The following is a 24,985-nucleotide window of genomic DNA, read 5'->3' on the forward strand; positions in this document are numbered from 1 at the left end:
AGTTAATAGTTTAATCAGAAACCATGACCGAAAAACATCGATAAAACCTAAATCGATAACCCCCCCTACCACCCATCCACATAACAATCACAAAACAGTGTCATCAGCATACAGTGTGAACTTAGTGGTGATTCCTCTATTTAAATTAACTCAAAATTCAACAGGAGAAGCAGATGTAACTCCAAATCTACAACTTGCATCAAACAGGGAAAAGCTAAAAATAAAACATGTCCGCAGATCCGCAAAGCCACTCCTTTACCCCCCCCTGCCCGCCCGCCTTCTTAGTTAGCAGAAAAAAACGTGTGATGCTGAGGAAAGTGAAAAAATGTGAACGATGCATTTCATCGTTCACACGAGAAACGAGTCAAAGACCCGGACAAACCTAAACCAACATTCTTTGATATAAAAAGACTGAACGCTGACTGCGTGCACGACCATAAAGCTATTACACTGCAATCTGAGTTGCACATTCATAAAGATCCAATCGAATGTTTTAACATGGCGGGAAACAAAATGATTGAGTCTAAGATGGCAGCGGTCACATGGCAAGCAACTCACCTTAACTGAAGAGGGGACATGCAAGTGTTTCAGTTATTAGGAATAAACGAAGATTATCAACAGGATATGAACAAATTTGATAACGTTCTTCAAGAAAGCGCGGAAACATGGGGGGGGGGAGGGGGGGGGGAATTGGCCGGTCCAGCTACTTCACAGGGGAAGAGGAGGAAGGACAGAAGAGCGAAATCCCCTGTTTCTTATGATAATGGTAGATTCTCCAGTGTTTTAGTTGATATGCTGCTCATTATATGTTTGTAGTGTGAAGTCGATAGTTGACCAGTTCTCCAGCATTGTCCCATGAAGTGAGAATATCTAAATCACATGTTTATAAATTCTCAAAAATCCAGTTTTTTGTGTTTACTGTAAATTTAAAATTGTGTCTGATACAACTTGCAGAATTTCTGCATTTACTTGTTTTGTTTTAGCATATTTCATGACATTTCCTTCTGCGCCTAATCACATGTTGTTGAAATTATTTCAGTGTTTTATGTTCTATTGATTTCGCCACCTAAATTCCTACGACTCAGCTAAAACACTACACTTGTGCCCTTTTTGCTAATTAACATGTTAAGAAAACATTTGCTCTCCCTTAACGACTGCTGTGACATTAATATGAACCATTTCATGTTCATAACATTTGTATTGTGTTGATTCTGCATCCTAGATTTCTAAAGATGTACTATCATCAAATCAAGATATGATGAATTTATATATTTTATTGGAGGGTTTGGATTTATGCTGTAAAAGCATGTGCTAGTTTTACACTCCACACAGAATGGATTGTCAACAAACCTGTGGGTGAAGATTCTCAAAGTTTTTTGAAATATAATTTGTTTTGTTTAGTTGACTGTAGATTTTAGCCTCAAGAGGAACTTTAATTTGAAAAACCACAGGAAATAAGAGCATTAAAACATCATGCTTGACGACCTGCAGCTATAGTTGGGGCTGATGACGAGTCAGTGAGCTGCTTGCTTTGTGAACACATAACTATGACATCGTGCCGTCAACACGCCCTCGTTCCCACGTCGAGAAGCCGAGGTGTGAATTCAAACCGTGGATTTAACGCCGCCATGCACAACAACGTGTATTAACTTCCTTTACAAACAATCAATCAATCACTTCTGGCGTCCCTCAGGGCTTCCCAGCTGGCACGGCTAAAACTGATCCTCGTTCAGTTTTGGCAGGTAATGCGAGAGAGAAGCAGAAAGAATGAGTTTCAGCACGAACACACATGCAAGGAATAGCGAATGCTTAATCACGGGAGCGGCTGAGTCCGAGCAGAGACCACAGGCTGTGTGTGTCTCAGGAGGTGAGACAGAAGCTGTGAGACAGGACGTGTCTCACAGCGCGAGACGGTTCAAAGACATTTGCTTGTTTTACAGTTTGACAGAAACTCACGATGTGAAATGATAAAATCCGCAAAAGGTACTCCATCGTACTTCTAGTAAAAAATATGATTGATTTACATTGGATTGTGTGTCTACGAAATTACATGAGCTTTTCTTTTTCTTTTATTTTGTGCAGCTTAAATATTCCTAAAAGTAAATTTGAATAAGTTTCGTTATTTGGAGTTTGGTTACGGCCGTTTCTTTTTCCAGCAGAGTTCTCTACATGGCTGCTTGTCGACCAATATCAATGCCAAATATATTTTCAACAGCTGTTTCAACATCTTCGCTGAAAGTCTCTCCCCCAGAAACAATTTGAAAAAACTTTTTGCATTTTTCTTACTTTCTCCCCATTTGCAAGAAAACAAAATATATTCAGGAGCGAGAACAGATGGAAATCACTTGAATCTCATCATTACAACTCAATAAAAAGCCGGTGGGAAAAGAGCAGGCTGCCATTAAAGCCGAAGAGAAGAAAAATAACACTAAACAAAGGAAGGAATTACTCCAATGAAACAGTGAGGAGGGATAATGTACGACATCACTTCACTGAGGAAAGTAATTGAAGAACAAAACTCCTTAAAAATGATTTAAAAGCTGACTTGGCCAAATTAAATGGGAAGATCATTCTCATTATTCTTCAGTGGCTTCATTCTGATTCTCGTCTGAAATGTGGTGTTGTAGAGGATGGGCTGGGGGGGTGGGGGGGGATGTAGATACAGTATATCCAGCCTGTTTCTCATTTATGTTCTTTTTACAATGATATGTAAAGTATTTCATGCATTTTTGGAGCTGTCAAAACTTCAGGGAAAGAAAAATATTGGGAAGTAATGGCTTGAGACGAATCACAGTATACTGGAGAGAGTGTGTGTGTGTGTGTGTGTGTGTGTGTGCAGATACATTTAGGGGAAATGAATAAAGTGGCTGTGTAATTTTACCCTCATACAAAAGCCAACAGCACATCGATTTTTACAAGTGAGCAGGGGGAACAACAAGGTTTTATGCAAATGAGGATTCAACACAAAACCCAAAGTATGGATAAAAAAACAAAGTAAAAGAAATATTCAGAACAAGGCACAGAATTTTTCTGCAAATGGTTGAACCAAATCAAAATTCGTACCAGCAGTCAGGGAGGTGTTGAATGGTGAAGCTCTCTACAGTGATATCTGGCAACGTCTGGCGCACCCTCCCCCCCCCAACCCAATCGCTGTTTACCTAAAATCCAAACCCTCCCCCTTTTTTTTGTTGACCTCCTTTTTTGATATTTTTGTAACTTTTTTTAAACACACAAAACATTCCATCTACATCTGCAGACTAGAGACTAAACAACGGCTTAAAACCAGGCCTGTCTTTAAAAACCCATTCCTCGTCTACGCGTTGACCCCTCGACTCTCACTAGAAGTGATCCTGAACCAACTCCGGCCCCCCCCCTCCGCCTCCTCCTCCGCCCACCCCCCCCCCGGCCCAAAAACCAGCTCGGTGTCCCAAAGAGGACACCAGAGTGAGGGGTCCTGTTTGGATTAGATGTAGTACTCCTTCTTTTCGTCCGAGTTGGTGTGGCCCCCCTCTGCGTTGATGATGGCTGTGTCTGCGTCCGCCGCGTCGTCTGCTCCTTTGGCTTCGTGTGTGAAGTAGGTACCTGAGGAGGAGGAGGAGGAGGAGGAGGAGGAGGAGAAGAAGGAGGAGGATGAAGGACAGTGTCACGGACTCCATTACAGCCTGACGCCTCAGATGACACAAAAGATTAAAATGGGCCGCTACATCCCACAGCACCTTATTATGCAGATTCTCTCCGTGTGGTCATTTACACAAACCGAACACCGGAGAGCTCTAATATTCTGATTATACATCATTTCCCGCAGTTTTCCATTCGACACCGGCACATGAAAATCAGGGTTTTGAAATAATCTCGAGTGTGGGGAAGAGCGCGGCTCACACCTTCAAATTAACCTTGTCAAGTTCAGCAGGAAGAGGGGAACTAGAAAGCCACTTCAAACCTAATTTAGAGGATTTGTTCACATCCTATCGCGGTGGAGTTTGATAACGAAGGCGAGGCAATATTCCAGAACGAATGGTGAAGGGCACTCGAACATGTGGAAGAAAGAAAAGCACAGATTCTGTACAAGTCGACAGAGCAGAGACGAGGATGCTGACACTTTAGGACAACGTGTACTATTCCTTCATTTATCTGACCTTTACTGATACAAACTCAGTGTAAACACTCATTTCACAATTATAGTTAAATCTAAACTGAGCTGGGACGGTTTTATTTTATCTTCAACGAACCAATCGGAGAGCGTTTACAGGGAAATATGTGGAAATGCTGGTTTCTTATTGGCCGACACATTAACGGTGCTCCCACTCGCTGTCAGAATAAAAATAAAGATGGAAGACGGCTCCAAAAAGTGAAGCCAACACATCTAGATCACCCCCTGGTGGCTGGCTGCAGTATAGCTCCTAAACCCCACCTCCTCCATGTTAGCTGATGGGACACGGAACAAACTAAAAAGTCAAAATACACATTCTAAAACTTTTCTGCTCGTATTTTAAGTAGTTCTTCTCACTCTGATGCTTGTTAAAGTCTTGACTCGGGATTGGTCAAGTGTGCAGGACCTTGATAAAACTCAGAATGACACAGAAAGCACGTGGGACACAGTTTCTATGCAGCCTTGGTCGTTGTCCAGCTAAACTGTGAATCACACGGATTAATAAATCTCATGTGTTTTCACTCAAACAACGAACCGAGGACCGGATCATTGTCGGAGCAGCGTTTCACAGCTGAAGGGATAAAACCAGTCAAATCCAGGCCATGACTTTGACGATGGTGCAGCCGCTAAACTTTATCACCGGGTGTGAGCAGTTATTGACATAGAGAAGGAGAAGCTGGCGTTGATTACCCATAATGCACAGTGTGGGTCAACTGTCCCGAAACCAATGTTTTTTTATTGGAGCCGCAAAAAATGTCCACTGATTGGAAAGTCAGAGGAGGAAACGCTGAGTGCAGCATCATCATAAAATAAAACGTCTCTTCCACACATTTACTTTGCCTCATTTACACTATTTCCCCTCTAAAACGGTTGATGTATCCAATTTCATTTCCTCGTGCATAAGAAATATCACAGTGTGAAATTCATTATGGATTGTAATTATTTCCGCGTTATGAGGGCAGCATACCAGATGCGTTATACTGTGCGGCATGAAAAATGTAATTTTACTCACCATCGGTAACCCATAGCCTTAATAGCCATATTTCCATTATTTCAACAGCCTCCAACCAAGGATGTAAAAATAAGTTTTAACAGAAACAAAGTGAAGAGGCGGATAAACTTTACAACTGGTTTGTGTTTAAAGGAAACCGGTTGCATTTAAATATTAAAGATTAAGAGCAAAATGTACCTTTTAAAATATCCACACCGGTAAATTAAGTGTCTATTTCTGTTTTTTTGTTGAATCATTTCCCTTTAATTCTGACTTTATCCCAAAAACTTTAAATGTTCCAAGATGACACAGGACAACCTGCTGATAATAATATGTAACTACATCAAATCCCAACAACCTTTCCATTGTAAATCCAACTAACATCCATTTAAATGTCTGATACCTTTGTGTCTTGCGAAGTAGCGCCCCAACACGATGAGTAGACACAGCATCGCGAAGACGACCACGGCCACCACTCCTCCAATCACGGCGTGGTCCACCGTCCTGGGCGCTCCTTCTCCGGCTCGAGAATCTGTAGAAGTAGACAAAACAACAAACCTGTGTGAGTGGACACACACACAGAGGCCGACACTCTGCTGCCTGATGGTCAGATGTGATGTAGATTACACTTAATGTCAGGACTTTGAATAGAGGAGGGTTGGAGCCGACACGTTGCTGCCATGAGCAGAGAGGATCACATCGATTTTTTTGCATATGGTCGACTTCCTGTTGAAACGTGAAAAACAAATCTGGAGCTGCTTGGTCTGGAAGCATGAATGTTTCTCCACGGAAAAAAATAAACATGTTTAGATAGAAACTGTATTATTCAATGACAAGGTTAGACTGTTAGGGGCATTTTACATGTTTGAGATTTCTTTAATATCCCTGAGGGGGGATTCGTTGTACTGTCAACAGTAACCACGTATTTACAATTAACGCATAGAGGTAATATTACAGAAAGCAATTAATCTACTTTTAATTGTGATTTAAGTTCTTCAGTTGTGAGGAGCATTTACATATTTGAATAAGAATGATAAGAAACGGCAAAAGCTGGCCTTTTTGTTTAAATGGATCTCACCATAATATCAACAAGATTATAACTACATCAAATCCCAATTATCTTTTAACAGGGACTCAACCAATTTCAAACCATTGTACAGCAACTTAACCCTTTTAAACCATAAACCATCGACTTATCTATGTGATAAGGTGCTATAGTGGCCAATCAGCATCGACGTGGGTTTGGACTCTCTGATTCTCCAAGATTAAAAAAAAATAAAGATATTTTACTTTGTTCTTTTGGTTTTTATTATTTGTTCCCAACTAAAAGGATAGAAGGAGACAGTCTCCTCTCCTGGGACCAGCCTGGCTGCTTCTCATCTGGCCAACATTTTAATCATCGCTCCCACAACAATAAGAGTTTGGACTGCGATCAGCAAGTGATTAATCTGAGCAGGAGAAGAATTAACATACTCCCATTGCGCTGTGAGACATCAGAATTAAACAATTAAATAAGAATCTGTTATTTTAACAGGGTTTTAATTCATCTTTAGGTTCAGTGTTTAGAAGAAGAAGAAGAAGAAGAAGAAGAAGAAGAAGAAGAAGAAGAAGAAAAAGCTTTGATGCAACCTTGCAAAATAGGCAAATAGAAATGGTTGATAATGTCTTTAACTTCCAAAACACGTGTGCAGAAAAAAAACAAAAAACCCCCAGAGGCTCTTTGCTGTAATGCTTTGTGAAAGGTATTGATCAGGTGTAGGGATCCATGACAACCCAAGTTAATATCCATTTGTAGACGTGATTGGTTCTTCTCGGTATAAGAGACGAGCAAATGTATTCACCTATAGAGCAGCGACTGAGAGGCGGTGGAGAGATGAGTCATGAGATGTGACCTAAATTTAACTGGCGTAGTGTTTATGGTTCAGCTGCACGTCTGTGCTTTCACAGCTTATTTAAATACTATAACACCAGATCCTTCACTTTCAAGATAACGGCTTCTTTAAAGACTCATTTCTACAGAAAACTCGCCCTAAAAATTGAGGCGTGGAGACTAAACAACAACCTCTCTCAGCAATAAGTGGAAGTGGAACCGACCTTCAGCCCCCGACCATCTATTACCTGGAGTCTCTCACTAACACCCCCCCACATGCTTCCCCCCCCTCACACTCAACAGATGTGCTGAGCTCCAGGAAAAAAGAAAACAAGCCGGAGATTTATTAACGAAAAAAACAGCAACAGAGAGAGGAGCACCTTGGAAAACATCACCTGCCTCACACCTCTGCATTCCTGGAACCTGCAGGGATAAAGGAGAGGAGGTGGTGGTGGTGGTGGGGGGGGCGCTACCTCTCAAACTCAACAAAACATTACCCGAAAGATCTAATAGGTTATTTTGACTTCAGATTTTCTTTTTTAGTGCTGGGCAGATTCAATTAAAGTGAGCAGGAATCCTTCTGACATCCAATTCGCTCTTGTCAGGCTGCTAAAGCTGTGCTTTAACACACTTTCCTATTACGATGTTAATGTGGACTTTGGCTTCGGGGGGGGGGGGGGGGGGGGGGGGGGCAGGAGACAGGAGATGAGAACATCCACAATGCACCAGTGTTTTCATTATGCACTGCTACGTATCATAACGAGCTGTGGCTTCTGGATTCACCTGCGTAAACACAGCAGTACCACAGTCTGGCCTATTGGTGGCGCTGGAGAGATAGTCCAGGCGTCACAACACAAACTTCATCTTATTTTGAAAAGCATGAAATATCCACAGCAAACTGCATTGGAACCCCCCCCCCCCCCCCCCCCTCCTGTCTGCTAGTTGCTCTAAGATTAGAAATCCGTTTGTCTGACAGCTGGTTCCAGGCTCTTCACTGAAGTTATATGATGTTTACAGAAATATTCATACCCAAGAGTTGTTTTGTGAGACTGCAACACTCCATCAAACAGAAATATTCTACATTATGCATCATTTTGTGTCCCTTTCACCAGAATCCAGCCGGAGACATTTGTATTTCTGGAGAGCGTGGGACCTCCGCTATAATTTGAAATTAAGTCAATTTTTCTCTAAAGTACGACAATTTTAGAAAAAGCTATCTAAGGTCCAATAGAATCTCTTCAATGTGTGATAATGAATATGAATATTTCATGGCTACCTGGTGATAACTGTCATGCCAAATGATTAATCACTTCATAGGTGCAGGAATAGCCTGTGGAAATTGTAATTTGAAGGATTTAATTCAACCTGGCTCTTATTTTTATAGCTTTTCTCACCTTTTCTATCATTAATGAAAACACTGTGTACTCAGTAAGTTAAGAGCGGAGACCTCAGCGTGAGGCTGTTAATGAATCCGCACGTTGTTCTCCTTATTAGAGCCGACAGATCCGATGTTAATGTGTTCAAAAGTTGATGTGCCTTTTATTATTTCATTCTGCAGCAATTAGTTTGAACCCGGTTAAGTTAATGTTTTAATAATCAGGGAAAGTTCAGCTTGGCAGGTTCGAGAAAAACAGGTTTGTTTTCCTAACTTGACAGAAAACCAGTAAAAGAGAATCTCATGAAATCCTAATGTGCTCCAGCGACAAGCAAAATAATAATAATTCATATTCGTCTTTCCTCCACGTCGCCCGTTTCTCATCCACGTTGATCGTGACAAAATCCTCTCCAGGAACTATTTAATTCAAAAACTTCTCGGTGGCGACTCAAAGTTCCTCGAGTTCAGAGTGACTAAGCAAACAATTTCTATCTTAACCAAACCAAACCCCCCCCAAAAAATGTATGGCCATATTTTAACGAGGCCTGTTTGTGAGCCCAGAGTCTGAGTGTGCTGTCACTTCCTGAAGCACTCAGTCCCAATGAAACCACCCGGAGCAATTTGCATGTCATATCAGCCGGTATCACTTTAGAGCAATTACTGTCACCGAGTGAAATTCAGTACATTTGTCTTATTACCTCACATGGGGAGTCAAAGCTCAAACTGCACGGGTGATTGTTCCAGCTTTCAAAGGGAGGGAGGGAGAGAGAGGGAGGGAGAGGGGGAGGGAGGGAGGGGGGGTGGCATAATCAAAGCAATTTCTGTTATTGCCTTTTCTGAAAAGTCTCTTCTGTCGTGGAAATGAAAACACTCCGGTGAGATCCACATCAGTCCGCGGCTCTTAATTACAAAGCGAGAGGGGAAAACAGATTTAAAGTAAGTAGCACCTTTCAGACGGAGATCCGGAGAAACCCCCCCCCCCCCCTTGTTAAGCTGCTTCAGCTCGTTCACACCGCGGAGCTGAAGCTCAACGCTACGTCAGCCGTGGATTTCACAGCCGCGCTGGTATCGTGGCATGAGGACGCCTCATTTAATAAAGCACACGAAGACTGACGGGTAACAAAGCTTCCTCTCTGAATGGGCTCCGTCAAAGTGCTTCAAAATGACAAGTCCAAACTCCAAAGTGCCGGGAGCCACTTATGAAATTATGCGAAAGAGCCAGATGGCCATTAATCTAATGACCACGGCTCAACAGTGAAAAACTTGTGTTAGTTTTTGAAAACTTTCCATTATTCAGTTGGAAAGTTACTTATTTTTCACACAGTGACGAGCAGCTCAAATTCCCGCAGCTCTTTGTGTTTTTATTTCTTAGGGTTATTGAGCATTGTTCTCTCATTAGCACAGAGGAGCAGTTGCTTTCTGCAAACACACAACGATACACACACAAATCTAACAACTGGCAGGTGAAGAAAGTGGAGCAGCTACAGAACTATGAACTGTGATTTACTGAACGTATAACTACTGGACTTTAATTCCCAAAATTATCTACATGGCCAGAAAAATGACAGATAGAGTTGTGGTTACTTTTATATAACAACAGCAGTGTGATCAATACAATGATCATCAACACCACTTATTATTTTTAATTCAAGGCTACAGACCTGCTTTCTCTTTCAATGCCAATATTTCTAGTTTTTAGTTGAAGGCATCGTGTTTTAAAATAGTCTCTGGTTTTCTCTCGACACTAACACTCACTGTTTCTCAGCCTCTGTTGGGAACGTGCCTCAAATATACAGATTCATCGAGAATGCACTGTATCATAAAGTGTCCACAGGGCAACGCAAACAACGCACGAGCCGATCGAGTGTGTGGTCATTCTGACAGCAGGAGAAACAGCCATGTCGAGTGCGTGTGTGGAGTATCTCGTTTTCATAAGACATGTTGACAAAGGCTCTGATTGGAAACAGAGGAGATCTCCTAATTGGATCTAATAATCTGCTAATTAAGCATTAGTGATTTCAGTGGTGCGCCCGCTCCGCCTGCAGATAGAGGTGCAATCACCGCGTGGGGGGGGGGGGGGGGGGGAGTCATAGGAGCACGTAGGCTTGTCAAGATCCACTCCCGTTGCCCACAACACTCGCGGTTAAAGAGCGAATGTAATTAAAGTCCCAATGAACCTATTCATTGAACCTATTTGAAAATGTCAGTTATATCTTTTGCCTCTCGGGGAGCACACGACACCGCGCACATACAGAGAGACTCGAGGTTCCTGGAGGTTTCTTTACACTTCATACAGACGCATTCAAAACACTGAGAGAGAAAAAGAGCCAAGGGTCAATAAACGATGAAAAGGGAAATGATTACGAACAAGGTTGTAGGAGTTTGACAGATATGACTCCACTGGATCAAACAGTGATCGTAAAATAAATTGATACTGAGCAACATTTATCAAATAGAGGCTGAGATATCTCCACTTTGAGTCCCGAGTGAAGATGAAGCTTTAAAATAACGAGGTATCCTACATTTCCCATGATGCAAATTTCATCACAATCCAGCCGCTCTCTGAGAGCCCCGATTGCATCAAGGTCACTTTACGTTTCTTTATGGGTAAAACTCACGGTCTGGCCCGTTAAGATAGATGTGTGACTCCGGGGCCGCCACAGGCAAGATCCCTCTTAATCAACCGTCACCAAATCCAGTGACTGTGGGAGATGATGTGAACATACAGAGTTAGAAAGTCATATTCAAAAATAAAGTTTTGAGCAGACTTTGGGTTTTAGAGGGTGACAATGTCCTCATTTAGTTGTGTGACGGGAGAAGAACAAAGCAATACGATGAAATCTGACATTACTGGATTAATTTGAATAAAAAAAAATATAAACAAATTGTGATGTGATCCAGACTTGAACTCTGAGCTGTTGATATCGTCGGATTCGCTTTCCCAGTGTTCCCAAACACACTGAGAGGCAAAAACACAATCTTGCTTTTGTTCGGTGGCCTCTGGTTCACCGGGCCTGTGGGAGAACACCGGAGGAAAAACACAAACACACAACATGTAAACTCTGTGTGAGCCTGGGACCCTCTCGGTAAATTCCCACACTTTGACATCTTCGGGATATCCTGCCTTACTTGTGCTTAACTTGAGGAAATACTGGTACAAGCCCCATATTTCACCGACTGATCACAGGTAACATGAGGATCCTAAAGGTCATTGTTTATGGTGTCAATGAATAAGTTGGAATAAACCAAACAACGAGCCCCCCCCGTGCTTTACCATCACCAGTAAGGCTCCACTGACCATTTAGGGACACTGCAAAAGTGAATAAATAGAATAGAATATACATGTGTTGAATTTCTATTTTCTAAAACCACGTTGTTTAGAAAGTCAACAGGAGGAAATGCTGCTGAAGTATCTCATTAAAGTTTTACGTTGCCAAGAAACTAAGGGTTAGGGTTCGACCTGCAACATAACTGCAATCAAATTAGACAAACCAGTGAAAACCAGTGATGGCTACATCTGGAATGAACACATCACTTTCTGGCTCAGAATCTTATAGCCTTTTAAAAAACTGAAATCTTAAACCCGGCTGAAACACACACAGAAGATTGAATATGGTGAATATGATTTACACCTTGTCTAAATGCGCTCTTCCTTTCCTCGGCTCTCCCCCCCCTGTGTAATAAAAACCTTTCTTCACGTATTGAATTCTCTTTTTGATGCCAAACCTCATAACTCTACAACGCCGTCCTGCAAAGGAAAGCAAATGTTCCGACTCCTTACACAACTCAGCCAGTGGCGTGTCACCTCCTAAGAAAAACCTCACGCCTGCTTCTTTCTCTTCTCCTGATGGAGCTATTCATCATTTATCTAATCGAGGCCCGTCTCCCTCCAAAATGTAATATAATTATGGGCTATAACTGTTCTCAGGATATTAAGCTGTATCTAGGCCACGGGTAGGCTCGATAAACACCTTCTAATAATGGCTTTTAGTGGTCTCAGGAGTGACTTCTCCTAACACATGGAGGACTCTCCGCGGCTCCCAAGGCCAAATGACTTTGCGGCTTGTTGTAGAGATGCACATCAGTCCTGGTAATGGGGACAGCGTTTAGAAAAAGGAAAAAGCTGCAGCCCGGTGGAGCTCCTCTCCATCCACCACCCGGCCCCTTTCTCCTCTCATGCCTGATTATCAACACACCCCCCCCCCGTCACCGAGCCGCCTCCAGCCTCGGCCGCCATCGGGGAAAAACTCCCGTTGATTTATGGTCCTGGATGTGAAAGCTGCCCAGACGCCTGATTTGCATGTGTGTTGTTCTCACGCTGACAGATCAGATATCTGAGGCTGATCTTGTATTCAAAAATGTAAAACAGAGATAAGGTGAAAAGAAGAGTGATAGCACGTTACTTATCGTCAAATTAATAAAACTCTTTTAAGTGCTGCAAAGTGACAAATCTCACCAAGGTCAAAGTCATGGAAATATCAGACTTTCATAAAAAATAACAAAACGGATCTTAAATCACGTCCTGTGTCTCCCCGGCTTCTCGGGCCTAATCACAACAGAAGAGGCTGAGCAGCGTCCTGGTGGTGAGACAGAGAAGAGTATCAGTGAAATGACATCAGGGGCTGTGAGTGGGTCTGTGTACACAGCAGACACAGCCCTGGGTGACGGAGCCGAGCCAAAGACAACGAGCGGCTAATCCTGAGAAAAAAGAAGCCGGAGAGACAATGGCCACATTTACATACATGCGGTAAACAGACGGCGGCACATTCTCCGGTCAAGGTCGTACTTTAGAGAGACGAGCTGTTTACACAATCCTCTGCTACTGTAGCTCACCTCGCCGAAACTATGTATTTCCATAAATCAACACGATTACTGGGTTGTTGTGAGTATTTGCAGCTTCGGTCTTTCGCCTTCGTTTTTTGCAGCATGGCGAGAAAACCCCTGGAAATTGGTTGTAGGTGCCTTTGAAGAAACACACAGGAGAAGGGATGGTGCTTAAAGTCGGAGGTAGTACTCTGTACTTTGTTAAAGGGTAAAAGAAAGTATATTTCCAAAACACCAGCTAGTCCTGGTCAGCCACGTTTCAGCCAGTAACCTGCAATAAACCAACCAACTCTCCTTCCTGTCAATGACACTAATTGAAAAGACTCTGGATCCCCTCTTCTTCAGTTTATTACAATTCATCCCTTAATTTCACAAGGATTCATCAAATATTTATACATGCATCGCAGGGTGGATCGTGACGTGTGGCTGGACGAGTGAAATATTCAAAACCAAAAGGGCAAAGTTATGTCTGGTAGAATTGGGGTGAACTTTGGTGAACTTTAACATGCAAATATCTTCAGCTGACCAACGGCAAATCATCCTGACACGGCCGACCTTTGAGGGAATGCACAGTCCCCGAAATTGAGTAGTCGACTAAATCAGCACGAGCCATAACTAAGCTCCTGCGAGGTTCCTCCTGCAGAGACGTGCAGACGACTTTGCCCCTGCAGCTTTCCCAGCGCAGCACTGACAACCCAGTTAGTGCTGAATTAGACTGTAAGCAAGCTACTGTACATAAAGCCGGGCTGTCACCAGAGAGAAGGAGGAAGTAAACAATGTCAGGACGTCTCCAAGGACAAACTGTGTAATCACAGCTCCTGGAAAACAGCTCAGAGACGTTCTTCAGCTTCTAAATGTGCCTGAATCAGTGTCGACCTTAATCTTCCACCGAAGCAGCAAAGGTTCCTCAACGGACCCGGTGACGTTCGACCTTTGTTGCACGGACCCCGCCGGCCGCTAGCTGACAATAAACAGGACAGAGCCGGCAGATAAAAAATGGAATCCAGGCATTATGTAAAAGATGGAGCCCTAGCAGAATATTTGACTTGTTATCCCCCGGACGCTTTGTCGTGTGATTCCGTCCGTCTTTGAGAAGCAGTGTTGCGGCACAATCTCTGTCAGGTGAAGCAATGCTGACAAAAAGAAACCTGCAGTGATAATAAAAATCCTTTAGCAGAGCTGAGTGCACGGCGCCGGCCTCTAATCCAAGCCTTACCTCAAAGGAAATTCAGACCAGCTTACATGCATGGATGGTGTCGGGGAGAAAAGAGGAGCGGAGAATCGTCTGTATTCCACATGCAGCTCGTATTATAGCCAGAAGTTGTCAGTGCTGCTAAAAAGTGAGCAAAGCCAGTGACAATGGGAGATACCGAGGACTGGATTTGTCTCATTTACACAAAACACTGAAGGGGGAGAAATATCCTCACAGTGACAAATCCCTGCTGGAATCTTCACTGCATCAAATTCAGGGAAAAGATCTAAATCTCAATATCTTCCCCTACGTGGAAAACAAAAAGTGGCACGAGGAAAAAGTATCCGAAGCCCTGAGAGAATTCGCTGAGGAAGCTGGAGCTGCAGGCACAAATTAGAGAGGGGGGGGTGGGAAGGAGCAACAGACCAATTATTGATAATCAATTCAATTTCCTCTGTGTTCATTTTGGGATGTGGCCCATAACCCGCAGCACCGAATAAATGTTTCAGCACAAATTCTGGTCAGAAACTCATTTTCTCTTCCCTTGTCCTGTTGGCCTCGCTGCCGGACGCCGGCCCGGCCGAGGGAACAGAACAAGTCCCCTTTAGATGGAAGCTGAGAGACTGGTACTGGTGAATGGGTTTCTATTAAATGTTGTACAGATATATAAATAGGATAATATTTGATTAAAGAGATTCATGGTTCCCAGAGGATGTGATACTTGAAATGTCTCAGCTAACTAGTAGCCTTCACTTTCACATATATTCATAATATATTTATTTATACTTGATGCTTCAGGCTAATAAGTAAATATCAGAATATGAACATAGATGAAAGTTATAAACAGTATAAGTGTTAAAAACCTTTAAGATTCAAACGCAGGATAATACATAATGTTTGTATTTGAATCTGAATTAAACTGATTCTTCCCTCATCCATTAATATACGGTTAACAAAACAAAAAAGAAAGGGAGAAAGAAAACCGAGATGGAATCAGCAATGAGGGTGATTATTAAAATAACTGATAACTAAACTAATAACTGGTTAAAATGGGAGTAAAACCCAAACAAGCAGTTTCTTGGTTTGTGTTCCTGCAGTCGTTAGCTCTGAGGAGGCTGATGAACTCATTGAGGACACGATACATTTAATCAATAAGCCTCCACCGTCATATTTATCAGTAATCACACGTAAGTTGATTGTTATTTTATATGTAACGACGATAGGAAATGTGCTAAATTGTTCTGGCAGGCGATTTTCCAAAAGGTCTAGCGAGAGTTAATGTGACAGCAGTCGGAGCTCGGCAGTTCCGGCTGTTCCGGCTGCTCCGGCGGTGCAGGTGTTATCGTTTCAGCAGGTAGCGCCGCGACAGATGGGGATGATTGACAGTTTGGATTAAGGCGGTGTCGTCTGTTCGGTTTGTGCATCTGGTCGCTGAACGCAGACACTTCAGGTGAAAGAGAAGGACACACAGGAAAAACACAGTGACATCACCGATGTGAGGTTAAGATGAAACGAGTGAATGCACATTCGAAATGTAGAAAAAAAACGAAGCGTGTTGCACAGGAAGGACTCACAAACCTGATATGTACATCTGCTCGGTGTAACGATTGTGCGACTGTATTAATTGTGCGATGAGTCAACTGAAAGTAGGAGCTGCTCGACAATTCTGCCCTCCACAAGTATCACTCTCCAGCAGAACAATCTACATGAGAGATGTGCCCCTCGTTGGCTCTCTCCACTTTTTAAACTGTTGTTCAGACTGATTAAAAGCCTCAGATCTATGAACACAGGCAAAACAGTTTTGAAACCACGTGAGGAGCCAGTTGGACTCAACCTTCAGCAGGTGGCGAGTTAGGAGAGAAGAAGGATTTTTGTTTTTTGGAGGATATGTGGCTCATTTGAAGACGAACCTCCAAAGGGGGGGGTTCAAACCGCCGAGTTCCAGCCTCAAATACAAACCACATCTATCCGTGTGTGCACATCAATAAAAGCATGTGTGCGTCAAGAATGAAGAGGTTCTATCACGGCCCTGATGTGAGATTCTCTATAATGGACTCACTAAATCACTGCACTTTCCTGAGCTGCAAAAAAAACCTCATCTCTTCTTCCCCTAAAAGGTGAAAAGCTGCTCTGCACTCACTTAGAATCACGAGCGGGCGGAAAGAGAATGTGGAACACACACACACACACACACACACACACACACACACACACACACACACACACACACACAAACTCCACTTTGTTGTGTTTCTGCAGTGACTCAGGCGAAACCACCCCGGTGACTCCTGTGGCCCTCCTGAGAGAATTCATCACATTCTCTAACTTTCCCCTTTTCAAAGACAGAAAAACAAACACCTTTCAGATATTCCACACTTTTGTTGACCAGCTGGGACCCAGGAAATCCTGCGTCTGTAGCTGAGGGAAAATGTATCGACCGGAAAAAACCTTTAACGCCTTCAAACTCCGGACTGAGATGTTTTTGACTCTATTTACAGGTTTGTCATGGTCACTTTGAGCCTTGGAAGCCACATGTTGTTCGTTTAAATGCGATAAATTGTCATGTTTACTTGTTATTACCTTCACGGTTATGTTTTCACTCCTGTCCGTTGGTTTATGTATTTGTTTACCAGTAGGATTACGCAAAAACTAAGAAAGATTACATTCTGTGGTAGATCAAAGTATTTTTTTTCTTCTTTAACATCTTTACCAATTTCTCAGAAACTAATTTATGGACCTTGATAAAAAAAAGCGTTTGATATTCTGTGATTTAATTACTACTGAAGGTATAAAGCTTTCCTGAGTTACCCAAGTGATAGAGAACGTCTTTATGAACAGATGAAGGTTGATGTAAACACCACAAATCTAAATGAATAGAGGAGATTGACAGTGTTCTACTCACATCAATCATCTTGTTTGATCACATCCTATTTTAAAATGATTTATCTGATAGATATCAGAGAATATGCAGCTTTATAGATTGTGTTTTGACAGAGATATGATTTCAAAGGTGAGAAATAAGGTTTATTCCATGAAAGCGGTTCACCGTGCCGAGGTGACGCTGAGGCCAAAGTCCTCTCATCGTTATCAAACCCGACAAATTCCTTTGTTTGCCCGCGATCATTACACCCGTGTTGCGTCTGTCGGGAACATGAAGCTTCGTCCCTTTAACCTACTGATGTGTCACGTCGCCAGAAGCTGGCAGCGCCATCTGTCCCTCTGACGGCCGCTCAACCTTAAGATCTCCTGAGCTGCGCCGACTCCACGCCTGACGACTTCAGTTTATAAAAAAAAAAGGAACGACATTAGGGAAGTTTGCCAGATTTTCTAAAAAAAACAAATCCCTCTTTTCTTTCCTTCCTGCACATAAAACAAAAGACGGAGATAAACTTCTCCATTAACTAAATACTTTCCAAAGTTGCCCCGACAGCAATTTGGCACATTGTGTCCTTAACATTTAATGAATGCCTTGTCTCTTTAATGACATCCAAATGTGACAGCTCAGTCCTTGGATTAAAGTGGAAAGTCCTGTGACTCACCTCCCACAGTCCCACTGTGAGCAAAGTGGCCATTAAAGGGCCGTATTTCTCTCCGCTACTAGATCTCCGAGGCGGCTCAATTATCCCGGTGCTTTCACACGCCGGCTGACAGCCGCGTTGGCAGGTGTGTCCTTTCCAGACGTGCTCTCTCTCCAGATGGGAAATTAGTCAGTGCAGCTAGCCATCAGCTAAAGCAACTGACACCTTCCACCAACGTGCCCTTTCATTAAGAGTGAGAAGATGGAGGGCGAGAGGAGAAGAGCAAACACGCCGGCTGCGGGCGGCCGACCACAATTGTGTCTTTTCTGTTTTGTGTAGGAAGAGGTGAACTGGCAGGGAGTTGATTGACCTCATGCATGAGGACAAACGAATAATGTCCTGATGAGCACTGTTGTCTCACTAGGCCGCTGGACACCAGGGGCAGAAATGCTCTGTATTTATATAGAGCGTTTCTGTGATGACACATTCATACAGAGCATCTAAAGGCAGCACTCGTTCTCTTCAGTCTCTTGAATCACATTAACATCAGGGCTGATGAGCCGAACAAATCCAGAGTCCAATACCTTCAATATCTGAAAAGTATCTGTCTCTTTGTCTGAGTTCAGCTGCTCCCTCGCTCTGTGGATCGGATGTTTGCTCGTTTAAAGGTGAGTTTATCAGAGGTTGTTAAACTGAGGCCTGAAGCGAAGCACATTTCAACAACAAGGACATTTAGCAACATGAGATAATCGCAAAGAGGCTTTAAGAAAGAAATTCACTCAATTTAATATAAAAACAAACTAATGAATTCATTAGAAAACAAGAGTAAAAGAAGATTTTTCTCCTGGATGACACCAACAACAGAAATGGAAGGTACTGGTCGTGTCATCGTGCTTGCTGGGGATTTATCAAACTTAAAAACGTATAAGGCCTTACCTATATATATATTTTATATCTGACCTAATATGTAAGCTGTGATTTTTTGATTATTTTAAGGGAAACAAGATTAATTTAGCTTTTAGAAAACTGGCTTTAACATTTAAAAAAAGATGTGAATTGATCTAAAATAACTTTTTCAATGTATAATTTGTGTGTTATTATGGATTATCTTCTCTTCCTGAATTGTCTATTTAGTTCTCAGAGCTAATTTCACTGAGATGAAGCCGGGTTGGCTCAAAAAGTGTGAAGCCATGATTGTGCTGACTTGTTGTTCACTTGTTGTTGTGTTCTCCTTCCTGCACAACGACATGGACGAGCTTCAGTGCTTTTCTAGCACATGCACATTTACAGGATGTGCTGATAACTCTAGTTTGCCTTAAACTCTTTGGGTCTCACAAGCCAAAATAACTTTATCAAGCTTCCCGGGGCCAAAGTACAGTGGAGTTTAAATCCTCAAGCGAGATATTAAAGTCCATCATCAAGTCGGTGTTTCTCAGACTCTCTTATTTTACCATCAAGTCTTTGGGAATAAGACCCGAACTAAATGTTTCTCCTCCAGTGGACGTTCATCTGAGAGCTTTGTTCCCCCTCCAGCCTCCACCCCGTACCCGGCCTATTTCAGAGGGAAATGGACGATCTCGCGAAGAAGAACCTTCCGGCTCAGTCGAGTCCCGGTTTCCTCTTTCTGTTGGTCATGACAAGCAGGGGGCATCACTATGGCAACAGCATTGGAGAGGATACTGGGAGGATACTGGGAGACAGCCGGTCGGCGAGGAAGCTTTCATAACAGGCTCTGACTCGGTGTCACCCGTTCACCGCCGATCATACACACGTTAATTAGAACTTTTTAAAGACGTCAGGATGATTTGCCCAGTTGACACTTAAATGATTGTGTGTGACACCTGAAGGAAGCAGCGAATGAAATGCACTCGGATTTCTAAATCGATTCAGCTCGTGGTCCTGATGGTGTCGACACCGAGGAGGATTTTAGGGTCCAGAAAAGTTTGTGGTTGTTTGGAGTGAAAACGCCAAATTTGTTAAAGAGACACAAAGGACGAGAGTAGTGGGGAAAACACACAAGGCCAGAGGAAATTAACGAGAGTGCTTCAATAATCTGTTCAGATTCTGTGTGTGTGCAATTTCACAAAAGAATAATTCACAAAATGTCACTTTAAAGACACGTTAGTGAGTTTGCAGCTGGTTTGTTTCTTCTCTGTGAAAAGTGCACGATTTCTAATACATGAGGAAATGAAATATATACTAAACAACACAGCACGTCTGCAGCACAGAGAATCACATGTTTTACAATTTCTCTGTTGATTCTTTGCCTTTTCATACACAGAGAGAAGAGTATAGAATACGGCTTAACCTCTGATGTAATTGCTATAACTGTAAATGTGTTTGTTCAAGGATAATAATGTTGCTGCTAGGAGTTAAATCTCGTGTTTCATGGCAACTGTGAACACAATGTGCACACGTTCTCTGATTACCCGGATCAGTCCAGCTACCTCCTCTCCCTTTTTTCTTTGCATATAAACATAATCATGGTGAGAGCAGGAGTCCACAGCTGCAGCTACTGTTCGGTTATTTTAAGGCTTCATTTATGTTCATGTTTTAAACACAGCTTTTCTTTTGGCCGACCATGTGATGAGAGGACGAACCGAGAGCCACAGCCGCCCTCTGGTTGTTTTTACGTGCTCCAGGTAAAAGTAATACTGTTTGTTGTTAAAGCAAAAAAAAACATTAACTTGATTTATATAAACTTATATGTGTTATTATTATCATAAACTGCTGCTGTTTCCATGGTATCAGGGCAACACTGGGGAAGGTGCAGCGACGGAGAAGGCAGTCAAAAGTTTTACTTAATTAAAAGTATAAATAAATACACAAACATGTACTCAAGCATTAAGGAAAAGTAGCAAATTAACTTCTCTATTTAAATATCGCTGCTAATTATACTCAAAATATTCATAGTAGTTGTTGAGTGGATCCTATCACTGTGGTCGAGTCTGACTTTTTAAAGTTATATTTGGAAGCATTTTGCCTTTCTGTCATCAGATAAAGTGTGAAAGGTAAAAGTACCTCAAACAAATCTTCTTCAGTGAAGAACAGACACATGAACAATTTAATCAAAGTACAGTTAGAAAAGTAAACGTACCTTATTACATCCCACCTCTGTAAATGTGACAGACAAGTGAAACATACACTATCAATGTGTGGTTAGAGCCGGAGAACACTTTCTTCATTATAGAGCAACTCTCTGTTTTATCATCAGTGTCAATATTCATTGAACCTGGACTTGAAATCCAAGTCATTAGACAGCGAGTCAGTATTTATCCCATCGATGTCTATATTTACTATTCATGCCCGGACTCCCACATGGGGGCGACACGTGGGTGTGATTGACAGCCGTGACTCTCCTGTCGGTTTCATACCTGTTTAACCTTAATGAGTTAGCATATGTGAAAGCGATACACAATTTTAAAGGTGTTTTTCAAAATCACTATGAAAAGTTTATTATAATTATCTTCAAAATCAAAACTTTCTGCATTAAAAATAGATTGCTTTGAGTCTGATATGAATCCAGTGAGCAGATATTTAACATCTTACAATGGCGCTACCAGGTGAGTTCACGTACGTCGCCCTGCAGCAGCCGCAGGTTCGATTTCCGCCCGGCGCTTTGCCTCATTTCTTTCCCTCCGTCCTTTCAATAAAGGTGAACATGTCCCCAAAACATGTTTAAAAAAGGAGTTTCATCTTACACGCTTTACAATTAAACTCTGAACAACCTATTAAAAATGATTTGTTTAGGTGTACGTGCAATAATATTGAGATCATTTGAAAAAGCATCATACGTCTCCTTAAACATTCACGTGTAAATGAAACCACCGTTAACGAGATGCATACACTGTTTCATCTTCTGCAGAAAAAAAAGGTTTAATAGCTTCATAATAAAGCAGTTTTAACCTCCGAGGGAAAACAAACTGAGAAGGATCTGAGGTAGAAGAAGTGATCGATATGTGGTGATCTTGTGTTTAAGGTTTTATCTACATTAAGAAAAGGGGATTTCATGGTTTGTCGACTGCCACAAAAACAAACTGCAGTCGCACTGAAAACCCAATTTCACATCAGAATAAGCCGTACGGACCAAATGAGCTTTAATTCAAATGAAATATTCGCCACGACACCTGAACCTTCCGCTAATGTATATTCACCAAATGCTATGTGCATATTAATGAACCCCCCCCGTCTCCACCAATGCACCGTGCAAATCCATTAATCTGGTTTAAGCACGTCTTCTTTTGCCCTTTTCAAATATGTTATAAGAGCGAAATGAGCTGTGGGTGAATATCAGTCTATTCTTTGTTTCTGAAAACAGACAAATCAAAACGACGTGAGTGTAGTTATTAGTGTCACTTGGTATTTAGACAGCCAGTGAGCTTAAAGTGCAAGTTATGAGACTTTCTAATACCTTCCTCTCTCTCTTTGCTCTTTTGCTGTAAACATACAGTGACAGGTTCCCTCTATAATTTTCTCAAAGCTCTAAAAACAAAAAGTTGTAAATCTTTTTTGCTCAGTGTTTGGGCTCTACCAGCTCATTTTAAGATGCTACCTGCTCCACCACGTTAACCAGCTCATTCTCTCTCTCTTGTTTTGTGCATGTCAGCGAGTACACTGTTGTTTTTCAGAGTTTTCTGTCAGAAAGTAGCTGTTTGCTGCGGCCTGAGAGTTCTGCTGTGACACAAACATCAACCAACACAGTGAAACTTCGGCCTTGACGGCTGAACAACGAGCTGAAAGTCACTGGAAAGCTCCACGAAGCCGAGTGCAGCTGCAGATTTGAGTAATAATCAAGTTTATCACTACGAGCGACATCTTCTACATTAGCAAGTTCTTTTAACTTCAACTAACAATATACGGCATCGATAACAAGATGACATTTTAATTTAGAAGATGCCTTGCTAAATAAATGCCAATCGACCAATATAAGCAAAAATAAATCACCTTTCACAGTCAATTTTAGCCTTATATAACACTATCAAGGTAGTTTTAATCTATCTATAATGTATTTTAGGCAGCTGAGGGTATTTTGTTGTATAAACCTGAGGTTCCTTCTTCCAACAGCTCGCTATTAGCTTTGCAGTTTTGGTTCTGTTCCGCATATGTGTCCAAAGTCTTTAATTTCCCGTAAAGACGAATACAATATTCATGATGCATCACCGCGGCTAATTACTAACGTTTAAAAAATGATTATGAGCCGAGACACAACATCTGGGGCAACCATTCAAAAACTCATAAATGCATCTCGAAGAACAGAAGAATAAAGCATCTGTGGTCCGGAGCCGCCGCGAGCTGCCAGCTTCGTTTACGTGGAGGAGACGTGAGGACGCTGCAGCCGAGTCGACGCCACGGTGGGAGCCGCTGACGTCCCGGTGGCTCGGCTGCGATCTCTTCAACAAGCTGATGCTCATTAAATAAACTCAAACATGCATCCAATGAAATTACTATTTTAAAACCGCTTCCTTTTTGTATTCTTCCCGAATATGTACTACTATCCAAAAAGGCTCTTTAAAAGCTAATTAGATATTTTCCTTTTGACCTGGTATCTGTTCTTTCTTTCAAATGAAAATGTGCATTAAAATAAACCAAATCAAATAATACAGGATGTAGTGAGATGATGTGATAATAACTATCTGTATCCATACGATGCCCACCCTCAATCCAGAGGAAGGGACCACAGTATAGTGATGTACTGCATAATGTAGGACCGTTCCCACACACAGCTCAGTGAACACGTCAGAATGGCTTCTTCCAACAGGTAACATCTGTTATTGATATTCTCCACTGGGATTGTTTTCTGTATTCATATAGAGTTCTATGTGCATCGCTCACATGCAGAGACTCACTGCAGTAAACATCATGGAATCATGAGGGGGGGGGGGGGGGGGGGGGGCTAGATCGGCTCTTTTCTTCACCATTTAGCCTTTTTAGAAATATATGCTTGATGCAAAACTTTTCAACGTGTTTTCCCCAAGTTTAAAAAATGCCTTGTTTTTAAAATCGTACTTCTGTCCAGATGTGAATCCTCGAAAATGAAGAATTCAATAAAATGTATTTTTGAGGAGAGAAGAAACTACTGGGACACATCATCACACTGTCCTTCACCTTCGGCATGTTGGTCGCTGTCAGAAGATCCTGCCCTCTAGTGGAGGTGTTGCATCACGACCTCGCTGTGACAAAGGTCTCATGGAGGTTTTAACGGTTACATATTTTGAAACGGGCAAATCTTAAAGGCAGCCTAAATCAATCTTAGTTGATCTGATGAACTTGGTAACAAACACGTCATTTATCTGCACACCCATTAGTATCGATGATATTATTAGAGTTATGTCTCCGGTCATCTTCTGATTGTAAGCCCAATATTATTATAATATTAAAATACATATTTTGGCTCTTGCAGCACCCAAAGTCTTAATGTCAGGTGTCAGAAAACTCAGCCCTCTTTTTTTAGACTTCCAGAGACGACACGATCATTATCATTCACACAGATTACAAGATGATAATAAAAAAAAAGTGTGTGGGGGGGGGGGGGGGAGGATGCAAATTAGGCAAAATGAGAAAATGATGCGTATCATCTTCATTCATATTAATGAAAACGAGTAAATTGAGTCTATTTTGCCTTCGACATAGAATCATTTCACGCTGTTGATATAATCAGCCGTGGCCTCAGAGAGGGTTTTATTCCTCTGTGGCACCTTCAGGGAAACACAGTAATTGGTTAGTTGGAGCATTTCACAAGAGCAGTTCTTTGCAAGGGGGGGGGGGGGGGGGGGTATACTAAGCCCGCCTCTATGCAGTGACACTAAGTGAAATAAACAGCTTTTTGGCACAATTAGCGTAGCAGAAATGTAAAGATATAAAATGCAGCCTGATTGTTTATTTGGCCGGCTGCTGTGTGGCATCAGAACACATTTGACTTTGATCAATACATGACTGACAGCAGGGGCACGGCTTACATTCACAGAAACAACAACATCGACTCTGCAACAGTGAAGAAAGTTGACATGCTGCAGAGACAGGAAACACTTTAAAGAACACCAACAAAAAATAAATAAACAAAAGAGG

The 24,985-nt window shown here is 42.1% G+C and overlaps 1 protein-coding gene across 4 annotated transcripts in view; it reads right to left on the reverse strand.

Annotated features, from left to right (window-relative positions):
- Positions 1-3,406: 3,406 nt before the first annotated feature.
- cadm1a (cell adhesion molecule 1a) overlaps positions 3,407-24,985 on the reverse strand; it is a 308,538-nt gene continuing 286,959 nt past the window's right edge. For all 4 annotated transcript variants that reach the window (XM_062405482.1, XM_062405485.1, XM_062405483.1 and 1 more), the window contains 2 exons: positions 5,545-5,673; positions 3,407-3,582 (listed from right to left, as the gene is read on the reverse strand). In XM_062405482.1, the coding sequence (XP_062261466.1) occupies positions 3,464-3,582; positions 5,545-5,673 (248 nt within the window). In that variant the 3' untranslated portion in view covers positions 3,407-3,463. The remainder of the gene's footprint in view (positions 3,583-5,544; positions 5,674-24,985) is intronic.

This window comes from Platichthys flesus, chromosome 15 (assembly GCF_949316205.1).
Source record: "Platichthys flesus chromosome 15, fPlaFle2.1, whole genome shotgun sequence".
NCBI classification, from domain to species: domain Eukaryota; kingdom Metazoa; phylum Chordata; class Actinopteri; order Pleuronectiformes; family Pleuronectidae; genus Platichthys; species Platichthys flesus.